The following is a 20,984-nucleotide window of genomic DNA, read 5'->3' as shown; positions in this document are numbered from 1 at the left end:
GTGTAGTAACAATTAATAGCCTTTGTAAAAAATATCGAAAGTGCACTTGTATGTTTTTGTTATTTGTAGTTTTTTTAAAGACAAAAAGCTTAAGTTTGAGCCTAGCAAGTTTTCAGCTTGCGCCCCTTGGACTTGGCGCCCAGGTTCCTCGCACCCCTGGGTTAAGACGGCCCTGCAGTAGACTCCATCTATAATAAGAACTGAAAAGGCAAACTAATGACCTTGTTATAAGCTGATCTCGTTATATCAAACAGTAATATTGTATATACAGTAGACTCGCGATTATCTGAGTCTAGGTTATCCGAGCCCCTCGGTTAACCGAGGCAAAAATCATAACTGGTGAGTTACAACTTTCAACCTTGGCACAACATCGCCTCAAAAAGAGGAATGAAGCTTACGCAAAAATCAATCAGACTTTTTTAAACAGTAATATTGATAAGGCATATGTTTTTATCTTTTATAGACAGTACTGTAAGTATCAGTTTTGTCATTAAAATGTCCACAGTTATGGTCATTTACGTGTTTTTCTATCAATATAACCAAGCTCAGTGTTAACCGAGTTTTTCCGTATCCGAGGTAGTCATGGTCCCAATTACCTCGGATAATCGTGAGTCTACTGTACATATGAATATTTAGTTTTCTAAAACATTAACTTCCTATAGTGAAGCCAATCCGAGCAATATAAGATGCTAAATATTGTTTGAATGGCAGTTTTAAAAAAGAGTGTGGATAAAAAGAAAGAAGTTGACAAGCGGTGGAGTTTATTACATCACCGGCCTCAATAAGCACACAGATTTTAGGCATTTCTGTATACAGGCAACTGGGTATTTATTTATAGCTGTCACCACGCCAAAAACAGGTAGAGAAACATGTTCTTTGATCTTATTTTCCCTCGTTATAACCAAACATGATTCGTTATAGAGGTGTTATAGTTTAATAGGAATTTCATGAGACGCCTAATGTATCTTGTTATAAGCAAAACCTCATAATACCCCTGTTCGTTATAGAGAGAGTATACTGTATTTACCTCTCGAAATGTAACGGTGCTACTCAAATACAAATGACTTTGTAATAGGATTAAAATAGGGTTTTCCCAAATATTTTGTTGGCAAGTATACTTACTATGTTAAAGCCATTCTTTGATAAATGTATATCACAGAGTTTCAAGTAAGGTAAGCCTATTCTGCCTATTTTTAAAGAAACTTCATATTTCTTTTCGAAATGCCATGAAATTATCATAGGAAGGATCCTAAAATTAACAGTTATAAATTATGTATAAAATTATTAATTATTTTGTCCTAAAGTTCTACATGAATACTTACCAAGACAGCGTGAAAAATAAAACAAACACTACAATAATAAATATAAGTAGTCCCCCCATTTTTGAACTCTGTTGTTAATGATTATTAATAATTATTGTTACATCTTAAAAATACTTGTAAAATTCGAAGGTCTAATTTTTATTTTCTTGTTTTTGAATAATTTTGACAACCGTTGTTGACACTTGACACCCGAACTGTCAACAAAAACAAACGTCACTGTCACCAACTAGTATTAATTTGACCACCGTAGTCCATGGGCGTATCATAAAAGTGGTTACCGTTAATTTCAATAAGCATTATAATGTTTATTTAAAAGAGTGTATTGTTATCATTTAAAAGAGTATACTTTTGTCAAGACATTTTAAGCTAAAGCTAAAAGCTAATATTTTTCATAGTGAGTTTAAAATATGGTGTCAATCACTGTTGTCTCTATCCAATGTTGCCTTTTTTTAAATATAATTCCTTTCTTTTACATTCTAAATCTAAATGAATCTGCTACCGGGACACACAGCTGTGGAAGAAAACGAAGACGCCCTGGCAAGGCGGGGGCGGGGCTCATGCACTCTGTATGTGCCGCAACGGCGGATCCAGCAACCTTGCAAGGAGGGGGCAATGAAATAAAACTTTTCTCGCCACTCGCGTACTCAGGATTCTTTTTCGGTATGGGCTGTTACTTTATTTTTCTTCATGTACCATGTCCTTTCAGAACGTTGGTTACTATCATAGCTATCTTAATTTTACTCACTGCCACAATAAATTAACCACGAAGTGCTTTTTCGTCCTGGACTGCGTTTGCCTTTTATTTTTACTTGCATAATATTTTGTAGCAGCCTATATTTGAAACTTCTCATTAATGTCCAAAATACTCCACTTTTCTCTTCTTGATGCCTTCTATAATCTCAGTAGTCTTGCTGAGACGTTCTAGTATTGTGGAGTTTAGAATCTTCTTCACCCAAGATACTTTTAAAATTCTTCTATAGAACCACATTTCGAAAGCCTCAAGGCGATTTAGGCGAGTAGATCGATTTTATTCACAGTCCAAGACTCGACACCATACAGTAAGACCGAGAACACGTACTTTGGAGAAGAAATTACCCAAACAGCACAAGTACATCCCTGGGACTTACTCGGGACGTACCTCTAGGACATTCGTACGTCCAGAGGACATACGTTTCAGGTCCTGGGACATCCTCAGGACGTACCGAGGACGTCTGATGTTACAAAATCATCCGTACTCAGGACATCCGACCAAACCCTCCTTAGGACGTCCGAGCAAGCCTTCCTAGGGACGTCCGACCAAAACTTCCTTGGGACATCCGACCAAACCCTCCTTGGAACGGCCGACCAAACCCTCCTTGGGACTGCCTTTTAAATACGACATGTAAGTAACTACTATAACAGCGTAAGCACAAAATTTTGCACCAATTTTTTTTAAATGCATTCATTTTTTTCGAATCCTGATAAAACGAATAAATATTTTTGAAACATTTAAACACAGAATGAAAGATTACATTATTACCGAGGGCCGAAAGTCCCTTAAAATAAACAAAGTTTCTTTTGAATGAGATATTTGATATTAAAAATCACACTAAATTTTTTTCTGTTTTTTACCCCTGTAACTTGTTAAAATAAACATAGAAGTTTTCAGGAACTTTCTGCCCTCGGTAATAATGTAATGTTTCATTCAGTTTTTATTTTACAAAAATCCTTTTTCAGGATTAAAAAAAATGAATGTATTTAAAAAGCATTGGCACAAAATTTTGAGCCTAAGCTCTTAAAGAATGTCGAAAAGGAAATATTAAATTGTTTTATACTGAATTTACTTGAAACTTTTAAAGATGAAATCTGCATTTAAAATGAAAAAAAAACAAATATATTTCAAGCAAATTTTTATTAAAATTTCATAAATAATATTCATGTTAACTCATATTTTTATTTTCTTTCGCAGTCAGCCTCTCCTTTCCCCTTTTCATATAACTTCTAATCGCTTCCTCCATTTTTTTTTGTTTGGCGAAATACCACTTTTGTCAGCTGCAGCTAAAATTGAAAAATAAACACTGTAAGAAATATATTTAAAATAATTAATTTTTATACAAAATAACTACTGGCTATCGATTGTCTTGTTACATTACAGTTTTATTACATTTTTAGTTCAGTGTTTACTATATTATATTGCTGAAAATATATGATGTATATATCCTTCCGGTAGGGATCTATGAGGGAGTATCACTGTGCCACATGCCCTTATCACTTGTCGTACTGCTCCATCACATAGGCTGATCAGCCTTATGAATTTTAAACTGATGTGTTAGCCTTTTTGTTTTCCTTTCAACAGGCTGGGGATTTAACTCGCATTCATCACGGCAAAGTGATGTGCGGCCAACCGTTCGTCCTGCTACGCTATCCAATCTACATATTGCTGAAAATACTAGTATTATATTGCTGAAAATAAGAGGTTTCCTATTTGTAAATAAATTTTATAAATTAGAATTAACAGTTATTGAAAAACAAAAGTACAATCAAATATTGTTGCGTTGTTTTTGATTATAATATGAATTAAATATGTGAGTTCATCTAGGCACATATTTTTAAAATATCTTTTTAAATGGTAGTTATTGTGATATAATACTCACATACAAACAGCTTTCCCACCATCGTACTCTCAAGGCTACGTTTTCCTTTCCGACCCAGCCAACTATACTCAATAATAAGACTGTCTGCCAATATAGTTGACATTACTCTTTTGATAAAATTATAAGTGCTTGATCCGCCAAATTTTGATAACTCTTACCTATAATAGATACCAATTGAAAATTAATAATTTACATAGACATACACAATTTACGTACACAATAATTATATATTGCTACATGAAGCATCACCAGAATGACCCTTTGTGTATGTAATAAAAGCTTTTGCTGGTACATCACAAACAATAGAATTAATTTTTATAGAAAATGTTCGACCATCTATTTCAATACCGTTATTTATAATTTATAAGGTAAATAAGGCTTGATACAAAGATGTCTAAAAAAATATTAGCCTCTGCAGGCTTCTCATAGCCATGATAAATACCAATAATTTCTACAAATGTTGTTCCTTTCAACTTACACAGAATAGGGTACACCTGACTACCACTACTTTTTGCTAAAGGTAAACCATCAATATTAATAACAAGTTTAAAAATATTTTTGTCTTTCAATAAATTAATATTATGAATGTATAACGTTTCTAAACAAGACTTTACACTAAAGTGATGATATTCTCCAGGTGGGACAGTTTTTCTTTGTATTTCTCTACACGTTTTTAATAATGTTCTTGCATCAGTAGGAAGTTCTGGAAAGTAATTTGTGAAGTATTTCAATAAATCATTAATGGCTGTATGAGTTATTTTGTGACGCAAAGCCCAATCCACTAAAAATCTTTAGGTTTTACAGAATCTTCAGTTCTCTGCTGGTCAGTTGAATGAACATTCTGAAGCTCATTGTTGGACGGTTTCTTAGAAACATTGGATATTTCATGGCTCTCAACAATGATCAATATCTCAATATCTCGAAACAGGTCAATTTTTATTTTTAAATTATGTACGACTTTTTTGCATATATATCATACTAGTGACGTCACCCATCTGGGCGTGATGACGTCATTGATGATTTTATTAAATGAGAATAGGGACCGTGTGATAGCTCATTTGAAAGGTAATTCAATTCTCTATTCACTAATATATAAAACATCACTAATATAAACATTAACATAATTATTTAAACTGGGGGTCCAAAAAAATTTTTTTTGGATTCAATTTAGTGACAAAAAAAGAAGAATTTACGTAATTTATTTATTTCAAAATACATTTTACTGCTCTCAGAAAACAGAAAAAAATGTTTATTTGAAAAATAATCATGGCTTTTCGCTTAAATTAAATGTTCAAACTGTCACGAGGTTGGTGGGTGGCTGCTTTAATATTGAATTTAAGCAAAAAACGATATTTATTTGCCAAATAAACATTTTTTCCTGTTTTCTGATAGCAGTAAAATATATTTTGAATAAAATAAATTACACACATTCTTCTTTTTATGTCAATAAATTAAATTCAAAAAAACATTTTTGGACATGTATACGTATCGCTCACTGTAATTGCTTACTGTATATGTAATCGAATGAACTATCTTTCAATAAAATCGTCCCAGGAACGCAGCTCATAAATATTTACAATATCATTTTAAAGTCTTCTACTTTTGTAGAATACATATATGTCTGAATTGCCGATATAAATGAGTCAGATTATATTAAATTATTAGAAGAATTTTTTACTAAGCAACAAGATTTTTGTTTAATTTATTAATATTTTGTATTTTGACAACGACGTCTGATGTGGACATCGAAACGTTAATAAAATCATTTTTTTAGTTAAGTTGTCTTATTTCCCATATAGAATAGTTAATTACAAAAATACCACAAATAAATAGCTTCAGAACAACACTAAATGAAGTTATTAAACAATTGTTTTCCCGTCTAGACCTTTTATAGTTTCTTCCTCATGTATAGCCTGGATATATTATACCTGGATTTCATAAGGTTATCATCAGAAATTTTATGAAACTCATACAAAAAGCAGAATAATAGACCAGGGCGCATCTCTAAAAATATTAGTACATTTGGACGTTGAGAGGTGACTTTTTGCAGAAATTGCTTGAAAATAACTCAAATAATATTATTTGAGTTATCCTCCCTCTCAAAAAGGTCCGGAACATTGTTTAAATAATCAAAATATCAAAAAATGAAGGAAAAACTCTATTTTTTCTTCGTTTTTTGATTATAACTTGAAAAGTATTCATTTCCGAGAAAAGTTAAATTGGTTACAAAATTTAAAAAATAGTCACCCTTGTTGCAAAATAGCAATAATTGCGAAAAACCCTACAAAAACAAGTATTGACCTTTTACGCTTTTCAACCATTTATACTATACTTAGGAGCTCCATATTTCACCCAGAAAAACTTTATGATACACTAAAACAATTCTGCAAATTTTATTAAGATCGGTTTAATAGATTGTGCAAAATAAATTTTGCAATCCAGCTTTCGCAAAAAAAATTCATTTTTTCAAAATGTTACAGGACTGAAAATAAAGCAGATAGCAAGTTGAACTTTTTTTGCTTATAGAAGTGTACTTTTTACTGTACCTGTAAACCTGCTGTACTTTTTATTTATAATTTGTAAAACTAAAATCGATTAACTACCACGGCGTCAGGAATTTTTTTAAATAAACATTAATTATTGGTGCTACGCGCAGGACAGCGGATAATTTGCTCTGATTGGGCATTCCAATGACCTTTGATAATGATTCGATACATTTTAATTTTTATTACATTTCGATATAAATAAATAAATTTGTTTATTGTAAAATAAAAACACATACTCTATCCTTTGAAATAACACTTTTTTTAGCAAAAACTTTCTTTGTTCATATATTTTAACTTAAAGAATAAAAGTTTATTATTTTTAAACATAATATGCAATTGTTTAAACAATATTTCACAAACAATAATAAAATTAGTTTGATTTTTGTGGAATTAAAATATTAAAATACAACAAAATATAGAGTAAGAAAATAATATATTAGATAAGGATTGGAAGAAATTTTGGTGGAAATCAACTTGTGTGAATCGAACACCGCTGTCCTGCGCGTAGCACCAAAATAAAATGTTTATTTAAAAAATTTCCTGACGCCGTCGTAATTAATCGATTTTAATTTTGCAAAATGCAAATGTAAGGTACAGTACACTTCTATAAGCAAAAAATAATTCAACTTGCTATCTGCTTTATTTTCTGTCCTGCAATGAATTTTTTTTGCGAAAGCTGGATTGCAAAATTTATTTTGCAAAATCTGTTAAACCGATCTTAATGAAATGTACAGTATTATTTTACTATATCATAAAGTTTTTCTAGGTAAAATATGAAGGTCCTAAGTGTAGCATAAATGGTTGAAAAACGTAAAATGCGAATACTTGTTTTTGTATGGGTTTTTTCGCAATTATTGCTATTTTTCAACAAGGGTGACTATTTTTTAAATCTTCAACCTATTCTATATTGTAGGAAATTTAGTTATGCAACTTTTATGTTAGTACAACTTTTTTCAGAAATTAATAGTTTTAAAGTTATAATCAAAAACCAATAAAAAAATCGAATTTCTCCTTCACATTTTGAAATTTTGATTATTTAAACAATGTTCCGGACCATTTTGAGTAAGAGGATAACTCAAATATTATTATTTGAGTTATGTTCAAGCAATGTCTGCAAAAAAAATTGAGTCACCTCTCAACGTCCATCTCAAAATAGATGCGCCCTGGACTAGAATAATAGCACTCAGATAATAAGGTAAATCTTTGATTTTCCGAGGAGATGGCCTGTTCAAAAATTGCAAAATAGATATAATTTTGAAGCATTTTACTTAAGATAACATCATCATTATTCTTACTTTACAAACCTATACGGGTGCTAACCTGCTCAAGAATTTCTCTCCAGTCGTTCATATCCATCGCCTTCCTCCGCCAAGCGCATGTATTCCCATATTTCTTATGTCTTCCTCGATGTTAACAAGGAACCTTCTTCTGAGTCTTCCTCTTTTTCTCTGACCAATGGGCCCATCAAGAATCGTTTCTCTAGCTGCGTGGGTAATTTTGTTCCATTCGCCTTGCATGCCCTACCCACCTTAGACGTCCTATCTTAATGTATTTTACGATATCTGATTCCTGGTATATTCTATAAAGTTCGAAGTTGTATCATCTTCCCCACATAACAATTTCATGTTTTTAGTAGATTCATAGAACATACTTTTCAGAAAAAGTATATACTGAGAATATGTGTAATTACCATTGCGAATGTGCAGAGCACATACTGAGTATATACTACATTACAGTACTTAAACGTTCTATGTATATACTTAGAATGTACTACCGCACTTCTTTTCAGTATATACTAAGAATATACTTTTTAGAACATTCCAAGGACGTGCTATAAACCTTCTATTTATATTTAGAACGTACTACCGCACATCTTTTTAGTTTATACTAAGAACGTACTTTTTAGAATATTCCAAGGAAGTGCTATAAACCTTCTATTTAATCACCATCAAATAATTGACAGTTATTTGATCAAACTTGACAGTCAAACTTGACTAGTGACACAAACTATACATACTAACTGTCACTTTGTGTCACTAACTGTCAAGTTTGATCAAATAACTGTCAATTATTTGATGGTGAGACGGGGCCTTGAGGCACCTGCCTTGGGCCCGCCATTTAATGGGGCCCGGATTTCCGGAAAGATCACAACAAAATATTTTATTGCAATAACAAAATAAATTTTCAAAATTCTTTCATTTTGCGAACAGGAAATGATAAATGATATTAATAAGAGTTATATTCATAAAGAACTGTACTAAGTGCAATAACTATATTTTTATTAAATAATTCATACACAAAAAAAGTTATTACATATTATTATTAAATTATATTTAGGGGCCCGAAAATTGTGTAGTATGTGTAGTGCCTCGGGCCTGATTTAAAATAAAATGGGCTCTGTCCTTACCGCTTGTTCACAATGGACGTAACCATAAGATGAACGTGAACCGTTATCATTTCGTAAACCGTAATTTGTACATAATTTTATGCAGCGTTCACAATAGACTTAAATTTTACGTAAAGACAGCCTGTCTTTACGCTGTGAACGCTACATAAAATTATGTACAAATTACGGTTTACGAAATGATAAGGGTTTACGTTCATCTTATGGTTACGTCCATTGTGAACAAGCGCTAACACTGCCACACTGCATAGATACATATTTTCGATTTCATATTTTACCGTTGTTTCCTACCCTGATTCATTCAGGTAAGAAATAATCAGAATAAGACAAGACGGGGTTAGGGGGATATGTATTGTGGAAGTGGAATAACAACATTGGTGCACCGGTGGTTAGTGTTGCCAAACGGAGGGAAATTTCACTTTTTGCGGGAATTTTTAACATAAAAGGTGATAAAGGGAAAAGTTAACTCAAAAGGGAATTTTTGTTCCAGTCCAAATTGTAAAATATTAAAAAAATCAAAATATTTGAAAATAATTAAACATATCTTCTCATATTTTGTAAACAGGAGGGCATTTTTTTATAAAAGTGGGAATTTTTAAGGTTGACGGAAAAAGCTTACTCGATGGTTGGCAACAGCAAAGCCTTTGGTTGTGGGTTTTGGCATGCTTTGGTTCTGGAATGGCCCGTATCACAGCCTCTCGTATTGAATTGAATGTACCTAAATTCAAATTCCAACGATGTAAACATACTCATGATAATCTCGAAATGGTAAAGTTATTTCAATTATGAAAACGAATTTTTAATAATAAACGTTAATACAATTAATGTTTAAACTTTTTTACCATACAACAATTTTGAAATGAAATTCGTCCAATACTACCTACATACATACATTTTATTAATTATTCTGAAATATAACGAAGTTGATAATCTATAAGGCTAATATTATACTTCCTATACAAACATTTTATTTTTAAGATATTTTAAAAGTATCTAGTTATAAGTATGTGTTAAGAATGTACTTATAAGTATGTGCTAAGAATATTCGATAAAGGTATATTCTAAGAATAAACTTTTACGAATATTCCGAGTTACTACGTACACGAATGTACTCAGTATATTCGGTACGAGAATATACTTTAAAGTATATGCAAAGAACATGAAATTTAGAATGTTTTTTAAGGTACATGCTATGCTTGTACTACGCATATACTAAAAAGAATATACTCCCCGACGAATGTTGGTAGTATATGCTTAGAACATGATACGAACATCATTGTTATGTATCTCGTCTCCACATTGTCATTCACCACTCTATAGAAGTTGTATCATCACCTTAGAAGTTTTCTTTCGAAATGTAACATGTTTTCATTGATTACTTTTTGTTAGAGTCCAAGTCTCTGAACGATATGTAGGATTGGGCGTATTATTGTTTTGTAAAGTTTTACCTTTGTTTTTTTCGATATCATTGATGATTTAAGAAGTAGATTGAGTCCAAAATAGTACCTATCTGTTGGCCGTGCAAATTGTGTGGCTTAGCTCTGCAGTAGTGTTATTTTAGCTGTCCTCTTCGTGTAATACAATAAAAATTTCTTTTAAGCTAATTAAGTATTTAAAACTATTATTAATATTTAGGTTACAGTTTTTCATTACATATTTGTACTAAACTTACGTGCATAGAAATCGGCCCACTTAAAAATTTGGTCATTTTTGATGTCTTATATTTCCTAAACATGTTGGCCGATTTAAGTGATTCTTTGAACATGTTATAGCCTGATTCTTTAACAATACCACTGTAATAATATTGTTGCTAAACAGGTAAATTTTCATTGTATACCGTGTGTACCAATCAAACTGTGTTTTTTTCTGAAAGTTCGCATCACCCTGTGGAATATTCTAGCATTTATAAAATACTCAAATTACAACCCGAGTATAGCCTCAGGTTTTCTTAACATTCTGTTTTTTTATTCATTCGTTTATGTTGAATAATAAAAAAGTTAGATACTTCAACAACTAGACATGTTCTTCATCAATACACGGTGTTTTTAAGTGCGACAAACTTTAAGGGGTAATTTTGCATGAAAAAATAATGACAGTTGGCTTTATAAATGTATGTCTACAAATGTTTCGTTTCCGAGATACGGGATATTGAATTTTTTCTTACAAACTGACGATTTATTTATTGCTTTAAAACCCGTTGAGATATACAAATGAAATTTGGTAAGTTTTAAGAGAGAGTTATTGCGGATTTTTTGACATAAAATTAAGAATTTTATATTCACCATTAGCTTGCATACGGGTAATATGATCGGTCATATTACACGTATACGCGGTAAAGGTGAATATTAAATTCTTAATTGTATTTCAAAAAATGTGCAATAACTACATATTGAAGCCCACCAAATTTCATTGGCTCATCTCAACCGGTTTTAAAGCAATAGAATAAATCGTCAGTTTGTAAGAAAAAATTCAACATCCCGTATCTCGGAAACGAAACATTTGCTGACATACGTTTATAAAGACAACTGTCATTATTTTTCATGCAGAATTAGCCCTTAAAGTTTGTCGGCACTTATTTAGGAACACCGTGTATTGATGAAGAACATGTCTAGTTGTTAAAGTACCTAACTTTTTTATTATCCAACATAAACAATGAATCAAAAAACAGAATGTAAAGAAAACCTGAGGCTGTAATTGGGTTTTAATTTCAGTATTTTATAAATGCTAGAATATTCCACAGGGTGATGCGAACTTTAAGAAAAAGGACAGTTTGATTTATACAGTATACAATACAGATTTATACGGTATACAATGAAAATTTACCTGCTTAGCAACAATATTATTACAGTGGTATTGTTAAAGAATCAGGCTATAACATGTTCAAAAAATCACTTAAATCGGCCAAGAGATTTAGGAAATATGAGACATCAAAAATGACCAAATTTTTAAGTGGGCCGATTTCTATGTACGTAAGTTTATTACAAAAGTATTAAACAAAATTCCAAAGTCCGTTTTACAGCTTGCAATTAAACCTGCAAGACGCAAGAAAGTTGTCAAAAAGCATGCGCAGTATGTCGTCAGCTGATTATTTCCTGCAACTTCTTGCAATAGGGCTTTTCATTCACAGTCATTTGTTTCGAGCTTTTGTCATGTGTCACTAAATATTAATATATCTAATATATCTACGTCATACGTTATTGGTATATCCAATGATACAAACCAAAGACGTATGACGTAGATATATTAATATTTAGTGACACATGACAGAAGCTCGAAACAAATGACAATCGATGAAAAGCCCTATAGGGCTTTTCATCGACTGTCATTTGTTTCGAGCTTCTGTCATGTGTCACATAATATTAATATATCTACGGCATACGTCTTTGGTTTCTATCATTGGTATGTGCCAATAACGTATGACGTAGATATATTAATATTATGTGACACATGACAGAAGCTCGAAACAAATGACTGTGAATGAAAAGCCCTATTGCGCGAGTATCGGTTTGGTGCCATTTTCTGTGCAAGTCTTGGGGAATTTGTAGGAAGTTTGATTTTTCCAAAATGTCAAATGTCGTAATCACTGATTTGACAGTGATACATGCCGATCAGCTGTTTTCTGTTTTTGAAAATCAACATTATTTTTCTATGGATGCTATAAAATGTGCAACTTCTCTCACTACTTACATACATTCAAAACGAACAATTTCTCAGGCAGTGAGAAAAGTCGGCCATTGCAGTGAGAAATATTTTTTCTCACGGGTTCACCGCTGGTTTACATACATATGATCGCCATTTCCATGGTAACATGCACAATACAAATACAATTATTATTTTTGTCAAACAAAAGTCAAACAAATTTGGGCATATAATATACCTAAAAGCACCTAAATTATTTAATTTTGAAGTTTTAACTCTTGACAAAAACGCATCCATAGAAAAAGTACAGTGTACAACACGAGAGAAAATGACATATTTCTCTCTCGCTCGATTTGTTGAAAATGCAAACTTCTGCGCTTGTGAGAAATATGTCTTTTTTCTCTCTTGTTGTACAATATACAATATTCCCACACAAGTTCGTGCCCCTGCCTTCTTCCCTCTATATTTGACTATTTTTAATAGTCTTGGCATTTCAAAATGTACTAAATAGTGTTAAATAAACAGCAATAAATAATTTAAACAAAAGCAAAACTTTATATAAGTTAGGTTAAGGGTAAAAATTTCAACATTAATTGTAAGCCAAGTTGCAAGCTGTAAAATCGCACATAAAGACCTTGCAAGAGACTTGCATGAAAGTTAGTCATGCAAGAAATTGCAGCACCCAACAAACATATAATAGCTGGTCAAGCTAAATACTGAGTACTGCAGCTGATTAGTAGTCGCATAAAAGTGACAAAGGCTGTTTAAGCTATTTTGCTGTTTAATATGTCGAACAAACACTGCTTCAGGTTATTTGTAAGCCCTTTTGCAGCCAATTGATGCAGCTGAATATTAGACTGGAGAAGCGCTATTTAAGGCACTTTGTATTATAGTATTCAGCATTTCTTATTCAGCTGAATGCTAAGCTGAACTAGCGCTGCTGCAGAATTTTTGTCTACTTTTGATCAACAATGTAAAAAAACTGAACAAGAGGCTGGGGAAGCGCTATTTAAGTCAGTTCATAATACATTATTCAACCTTCTCTATTCAGTTATATTCTGGGCTGAAATAGTGCTTGTCCAGAACTTTTGTAAGTACTTTTAATCAGCAACTTTATAAAAGCTGATATAAAGCTGAAAAGGAGCTTTAATTTAATTAAATCGTTCATACTCGTTGCAAAAGGTGTATACTTAAGTTCGATGAAAAATGGCTTCTGCAGCTGATGATTATTAAGTATTATACAATTGCTTATATTTGCTATATAATTTTAATTATTTAGATAAAAGGTATACACTGTGCTTTACTTAATATTTAAAAAATATGGATAAAAAATCAATTCAAAATTTAAAAAAAAATAAAAAAATCTGGCCATTATTACCGAAAATTAAAGGTAAACCGTTCAAATTATGAAGAGTTTTTAAAAAATCTATATGCACCAAGTAGTGTTTCTTCTCATTCAAAAGCTAACGACACAGCATCATGATCAGGTAATTTTGTTTTAATTTTGTGAGTATATTTTAAATAAAAAATAATTTGTTACATAGGTTCTAAAGAACAGGAGTGTATTTCTAGCACATCAAGTGATCTTGACGATAATCTAATGGAAACCAGTGAAACATCAGATGATGGTGACCAGTTTATTGATGAAGACATTTTTAAAACAGAAGATACTGAAACGCAATTATTGCCTTGTTCAAGTACCGAATTAGGAAATTGGGCAATCCGACATAATATTACACATGCAGCTCTAAAAGATCTACAAATAATCAAGAGACAGTATGATTCTAGTTTATTTATCGATGCTAGAACATTATTAAAAACGGCACAAAATACGAAAAAAAGTTGTAAAGTTATACAGGGTGGAGAATATTGGCATCAAGGTCTTGACGTTTGTCTAACGAACACTTTTAAAAACTTGTCAAAAGACATGTTAATACAGCTCAATGTAAATATAGATGGGTTGCCAATATATAAAAGTTCCAAACGTCAGTTTTGGCCAATTTTATGTAGCATATATGAAATGCCTGATATACAACCTATGATTGTTGGCATTTTCCATGGAAATAACAAGTCTCTAGATATTCGCGGTGTGCAAGTACTTGGAAAGGGAAACGAGAAACGACCGTGCGCGAGTCGCGGAGAAATATTGCAACTATCTTAAATAATTCATATTGTCAATTGAAATTGTCAAATTGACGTATATTTCATACCTTCTGTCATTGACTTAGAAAAATTATATATTGCTCCACAATATTGATATGATATGCAATTATTATATAAAGGTAAATTTAATTAATTGTATTTTGCTTGCAATACTGCATTTTAATAACGGATTTTATTTACTACATACAATTGTTTACGTTTGCTAAACATAACCTGCATCTTATTTTTTTCTTCTTATTATTTTTTTGGACTATGGTCTTGACAATTATCCAGCAACCAGGACTAATATAATTGGCCAATATAATTAAAAGTGCGAATAAAAGTACAGAGCGTAGAAATAGAGGTCGCTTTGCCGAACTTGCACGGTCCCAATAAATGAATTTTTGGAGCCTTTTGTTGAGGATGTTAAGCGGCTGCAATCAAATGGACTCTGTGTTAATGGGCATATGATTCACATAAAAATCAGATGCTTTATTTGCGATTCACCTGCACGGGCATTTATTAAAGGTATCTGTTTTTTTTTTAATTATATTGCTTAAATTGACTAGTTTATTTTACAGGTGTAGTCAATTTCAATGGGATTAATGGATGCCTTAAATGCACTACTGAAGGCGAATATTCTTATCTTTCTCGAACTGTTGTATTTCCTGATATAAAATGTCCTCTTAGAACTGATGCAAAATTCAGAAGTAAACATTATGGTAAGCACCATAAAGGGCAAGAGTCACCAATTTTGAAAATTTCCGAAGTTGACATGGTGCAGGATTTTATAGTAGCAGATGAACTACATCTTTTAGAGGCGTGATGGTGTGATGAAGCGTTGTCTAACAGGATGGAAAGATGGTTCTATGGGTTTCTCAAGTAAGCTATGTGCTCGTGATATTGAGAGGATCTCCAAACATTTAATATCTGTGAAACTTCCATCTGAAATTCATCGTTCCACAAGAGGATTAGATTGCCTGGCATACTGGAAAGGAGTAGAATGGCGCAATTTTCTTAATTATATTGGAATTGTTATTTTAAAAGATGTGTTGAACACTGACGTTTATAAACATTTTTTACTTCTTTTTGTTGCTGTTAGAATATGTTCTTCTGACATGTATGCTGAAAATCGTTCGGTTGCCCAACTAATATTTGAAAAATATATAGATGATTTTAAGATTATTTATGGCGTACAATTTATTACAAGCAACATTCATAACTTAGAACATGTGGTTGATGATATTAATAGATTTGGACAACTTTTTACAATATCTACGTACCCATTTGAGAATACATTATTTCAAGTAAAAAAATTATTGCGCCAAGGAAATAACAGTTTGCAGCAAATTGTTAATAGAATTGGCGAAAGAAATTTAATATTGAGCAATGATACAAAAAAGACAAGTTTACAGCCAGAAATTAAGAAAAGGGGGAATGTTATCAAGTGCTACATTTATTCTCATAATTTTTGTTTAAGTAATGTTTTCAAAAATTCATAGTTTTTAACAAATGACAATGACATTGTTCAAATGAATTCTGCATCAGAAAAAGGTGGTAAAATATTCATACATGGAAAATCTGTTAAGAAAAAAGAAGATTTCTTTAGTTATCCCATTCGATCATCAAATTTACACATAATATATATTTGCAACATTACAAATTTAAATAATATGAAACTTTATTTGCTAGAGAATGTTGTTTGTAAAATGGTTGTTATAAAATACAATGAAAGTAAAATTGTTTTTATTCCTCTTCTACACACTATTAAAAAATAAACAAAACTTGAATGTAAATTAAAAAGTTTTTTTAATAAAAATGTTCTTTTAGTCCGTGTCTGTATCATTATTATCTTCCTCTTCAACCTCGTCATGTTCTATTATAGCATCTTCACCGTCAGCTTCATATTCTTCCATACCATATTCATCGTTATCTTCATCATATTCTTTTTCTTCATTAAATGATTACTCATTTTCATTAAAAATTTCATTTTCGCCTGAAATAATAATTTTTATGTTATACATTTTTTTAATATAGGTACCTTTACCTTGTCTTTGAGCAACACCTTTTCTGTTTCCACTTAAACGTTGTTTTTTAACCATTGATTTTTTTCTTCTATGTATTGAAGATTGGCGGATGCCTCCAGTTAAACTACGCTTCTTTGCATTTCTTGTAATTCCAATTATAAATTTTTTCAACAATGCCTTCGAAAAATCTTTATTGGAACTTTGGACTATTGTAAAAAACACTTCTAAAATATTTTTGCAATTTTTAATACAACATTTTTCAGTGTTGCTTCTACTTCCTCCCGTCCACGAACAATGCACCATAAATTTTTTCTCAAAAAAATAATCTACAATGCTATAGCAGGTATCCAAACCATTACTAGTATCAGGAATATTACCAATATTTTTTTTAAAATAATTTCTCTAGAAAACAATATCAACATTAAATTTAAAAGATTAAATGAAAACTGAAATAATATAACTTACTACTTTCTTTTCATAATTTGGATCTTTGAGATTTTCCTCTAATTGACTTAACTCCTGTGAGGTTTAAACGGCATGAAATTCAAATTGAATATTGTCATCATCCTGATGATTGTTTTTAAAATTCTGCATTGCTGACAATAATTTGGCATCAAAATCTGATTTAATTGCCGCAACTGCCTTCACCAACATATCTTTTACGCTCTCTGTTATATCATTTTTAAACTGATTAAATTTTTGCTCAATGTCATTCAACTTGTTAATAATGTCGTTTTTACTTTCTTCTCCAATCAAAGGCTTATAATTAAGGGTGCAAAAAAAAGTAATTAAAGTAATAATTTTAAATGTTTCCAATAAAAACTTACCTGTTCGATGACATTTAAAAACTGCGCATTTGCAATTGCTTCAGGAGAAATAATTGCCTCATCCGAAAAATTGGTTTCCAAAATTATATTTTCGCTTTCAACAACAGGCTCAGGAGTTTCTTCCGGTATGATTGGTTGAAACGAACAAAATTTTGACGATGATGATGCAAACAAAGATTCAACATTTTGTTGACTAGTGACATTTTTTGTGTTTCTTACTTTATTTTTTTCTTTCATTTCTCCTAAACCTCGGAATCAGTTGAAGACGTTGCCGAACCTCCCGACATTTCTAAAAGTTCAGTTTCAGCTGCAATGCGATTTTTATAATAATTTCTTTTGATGCGACATATTATTTTATTTCACGTAATGTCTGGAGTAGAATTGACATCCTTTATCAGATTTTTCACGTTTTTTGGTGGCCAAAATAAAATTTTGTTTTTTATCCACTTATGTGGAACAACAGTTAAGACCGACCTTCCAGCTTCTATCGTCTCAACGATTTTAAAATGGGGTTCTGTAATAAATTAAACTAATTAAAATTTCAAATATTAACTACAATATTACATACATAAGTAGAAAAAAAGAAGTGTTAAATTTCATCCAATGCATAGGCAACTCATATTACGTTCTTATAATAAAAGTATACTTTTTATTTACCCATTATTTTAATAAGAAGAGTTGTAACTTATTAGTAGTTTGTTAATATCAGTCTCCTTATATAAATAAATATATCCCAGGTTTATTCTAATTATTTAAGACCAAAATATTTCATAATAAAATAAGTTTAATACTAAATGTAAAAAATAAATAACCTAACTTTTTTTAAATGTATAATATTGATAATTATTAATATCCATTTTTACGAACACTTTATATACTTAAAGAATAAAATAAACAACGTACTTACCTGGATTACAATTATTCATTTTGACTTAAAACTTACGCAAAATTCACTATAAAAATAGGAAAAAGAAATAAATTTTGATCTCCGTTTACAGACAAGACAGTATTTTCGCGGTAAATCCAAGGAGTGTTTTGTTCTGCTAATAATCAATCTCAATTCAGCTAAAATTTAGTGAATGTGGCGTTGTTTACTTTTGTAGCAAGTATTCAGAAGTTATTCAACTAAAATTCCGATAATTATTTTCAGCTTTTGTTCGACAAATAAACAGCGCTTCTTCAAATTTATTTCAGCTGTTGTTCAGCTTCCAAAGTTTTTCATTTATACAATAAAATACACATTTTTGGTAAGTGCCAGATTAGCTCAGTGGGATAGGCAGTGATATATGGATCGAGAGGTAGCAGGTTCAAATCGCACAGAAGACACTATAAAATAAAAAAAGTAAGTATTACGATTTTAAATAAAATAATAAAATAAGTGTGAAATTGAAGTTAAAAGAAAGCTAATGTCGATAATAAATCGTAATAAATATATAAAAAAAAAACATTTTTGTTTTATTTATAAAAAGCTGAAGAAGAGTTGAAAAATAGACTGTATAATATCTGCAAAAGCTACTTTTCAGCAAGGAAACAAATTATGTAACACGTGAAAATTGGTCAAAAGCAGCTGAACAAAGGCTGAAAGTAAAGCTGTTTAGAAACTGAATAAGTATTTCTTCATTTTGCAGAAGTGGTACAGTAGCAATATGAATAGCCATATAAAAGTTGAAGAAGCGCTTATAAATGCTGCTTTATTCAGCTTTAAGCTGATTATCTTCTCCTTTTTCGCCTGTTTAGAAACTGAACAGATGCATTAACAAACTAATCGACTACCTTTGTTCAACATGCAAGCTTCTAAAATTAGCTGATGAAACGTTAAATCCACTTAAAATGTTTGTTGGGCAAGTTTTCATGCGAGCTGTAAAGCGGTCTTAAAGCAGTCAAAAGTACATATCTCTATTACCCTTTAAAAATAATATTTGTACTACACTGGCAAACTACGTTGGTCAAATGGTTGTCTTGTCCGACGCCGTCCGACGGTGGTGGGGAGACTTATATTTTTGACTTTACGTCACAAGAGTTTACATTCCCATATTTTTAAATGATTTTCGATCATTGAATGTGTGTTATTGTGTATATATGTGTATTATTTTTGTTATTATGAAATAATTAGACAAATAGTACACATTTTATCTTATACCGGGTGGTGAATCGTAAAAAGGGCCATAGGAAACTCAATGTAAAATTCTGAATTGTTGAATTCCTGCTTCCCTAATTATTTTACATCAAAAGTCATGAGAGAATACTTGTAGAGAATTAAAATCTGTATTAAAACCAAAAGTTAAAATTGTTCTACGATTTAAATGCATTCCAAAATTTTTAAAAATATGATACATTTGCCACAATAGGTATGCGTGTAAAAGTAAGGCCACACGTTACTATTTAACTGACAGTGCTCACACCATTGACTGAATAAAAAAATCTTTATTATTAATCCTTTCTCCGTAACTGAGGGTATCTTATCAACTGTATTGTTTTTAAACAATAGATGATAAAATAAAAATATTGACAGTTCAAAAATGTGAACATTATTGCATTGTGTGTGGCCTAAGTTTGGGCTGAAAACTAAAATGTATTACATTTTTACAAAATTTTGGAATATGTTTAATTACGTAGACTAATTTTAACAGTTATTTCCAATACAGATTTCAATCCTGTACAAATAGTTTCTAATGTCTTTTGATGTACAATAATTATTAGGGAAGCTGGAATTCAACAGTTCACAATTTTACATTGAGTTAATGCAAAATTTTGACGGATGTCAACATTCTCAATGTGTTTTAATTGTATTCATTTTTTTCGAATCCTGAGAAAACTAATAAATATTTTTGAAAAATTTAAACTCAGAATGAAAGACTACATTATTACCGAGAGCTGAAAGTCCCTGAAAACTTCTATAATGTTTATTTTAATAAGTTACAGGGCTGAAAATAAAACAGAAGTGTGATATTTAATTTCAAATATTTCATTCAATAGAATCTGCTTGCTTATTCTAAGGGGCTTTCCGCCCTCGGTAATAATGTAATATTGCATCCTGCGTTTAAATTTTTCTAAAATACTTGGTTTTCTCAGGATTCGAAAAAAATCATATTACGATTCAAATGACAGTAAACTCTCGTGACGTAATCTCACCCTTAATGTTCATTGGTTAGTCGATTTAGGCAACCGTAGTAATGTCTAAGAACCGTGGGTCAAATTAATATTTGTTTTGATTTAGCTAGCAGTCAAATGGCATGTACAAAATGTATATAAATTTCAAAAGCTCATAGGTAAAAATGACAAAAATAGAACTATAATAATTATAATGGTTGTATCAATCCAACCAATAATTGTATCTAACTGCTTTTCCTAAATGATTTTTCACATTAGGTAATATATATCAAAGTAGGTCAACCGCATACCTACCTACAAAAATTCATTTGATCTCTTTTTAATTACCTACCT

At 31.1% G+C, this 20,984-nt stretch overlaps 2 protein-coding genes across 2 annotated transcripts in view; both read right to left on the bottom strand.

The window, feature by feature from the left end:
• Positions 1 to 1,503, bottom strand: part of LOC126890618 (protein KIAA0100) — a 219,107-nt gene extending 217,604 nt beyond the window's left edge. Inside the window, exons 1-2 of the mRNA XM_050659702.1 lie at positions 1,323 to 1,503; positions 1,123 to 1,249 (exon numbers count right to left, since the gene is read on the bottom strand). Of these exons, the coding sequence (XP_050515659.1) occupies positions 1,123 to 1,249; positions 1,323 to 1,381 (186 nt within the window). The 5' untranslated portion in view covers positions 1,382 to 1,503. The remainder of the gene's footprint in view (positions 1 to 1,122; positions 1,250 to 1,322) is intronic.
• Positions 1,504 to 17,180: 15,677 nt separating this feature from the next.
• On the bottom strand, positions 17,181 to 17,777 carry LOC126890174 (uncharacterized). Its single transcript, XM_050659027.1, has 2 exons — positions 17,541 to 17,777; positions 17,181 to 17,472 (listed from the first exon to the last, which is right to left on the bottom strand). Exons 1-2 carry the CDS (start codon positions 17,775 to 17,777, stop codon positions 17,242 to 17,244), a joined length of 468 nt encoding a protein of 155 aa, XP_050514984.1. The 3' UTR covers positions 17,181 to 17,241.
• Between the last annotated feature and the right edge of the window lie 3,207 nt (positions 17,778 to 20,984).

Source organism: Diabrotica virgifera, chromosome 8 (assembly GCF_917563875.1).
Source record: "Diabrotica virgifera virgifera chromosome 8, PGI_DIABVI_V3a".
Classification (NCBI taxonomy): Eukaryota; Metazoa; Arthropoda; class Insecta; order Coleoptera; family Chrysomelidae; genus Diabrotica; species Diabrotica virgifera.
The sequence above is the reverse complement of the archived record's forward strand: the minus strand, read 5'-3'. Positions and strand labels throughout refer to the sequence as shown.

Coding starts and splice junctions, on each gene's coding strand:
- LOC126890174 (XM_050659027.1), bottom strand. CDS start 17,777: ATGAAAGAAAAAAATAAAGTAAGAAACACAAAAAATGTCACTAGTCAA. Junction 17,473..17,540: donor TTTTAAATGTCATCGAACAG/GTAAGTTTTTAT, acceptor CTTAATTATAAG/CCTTTGATTGGAGAAGAAAG.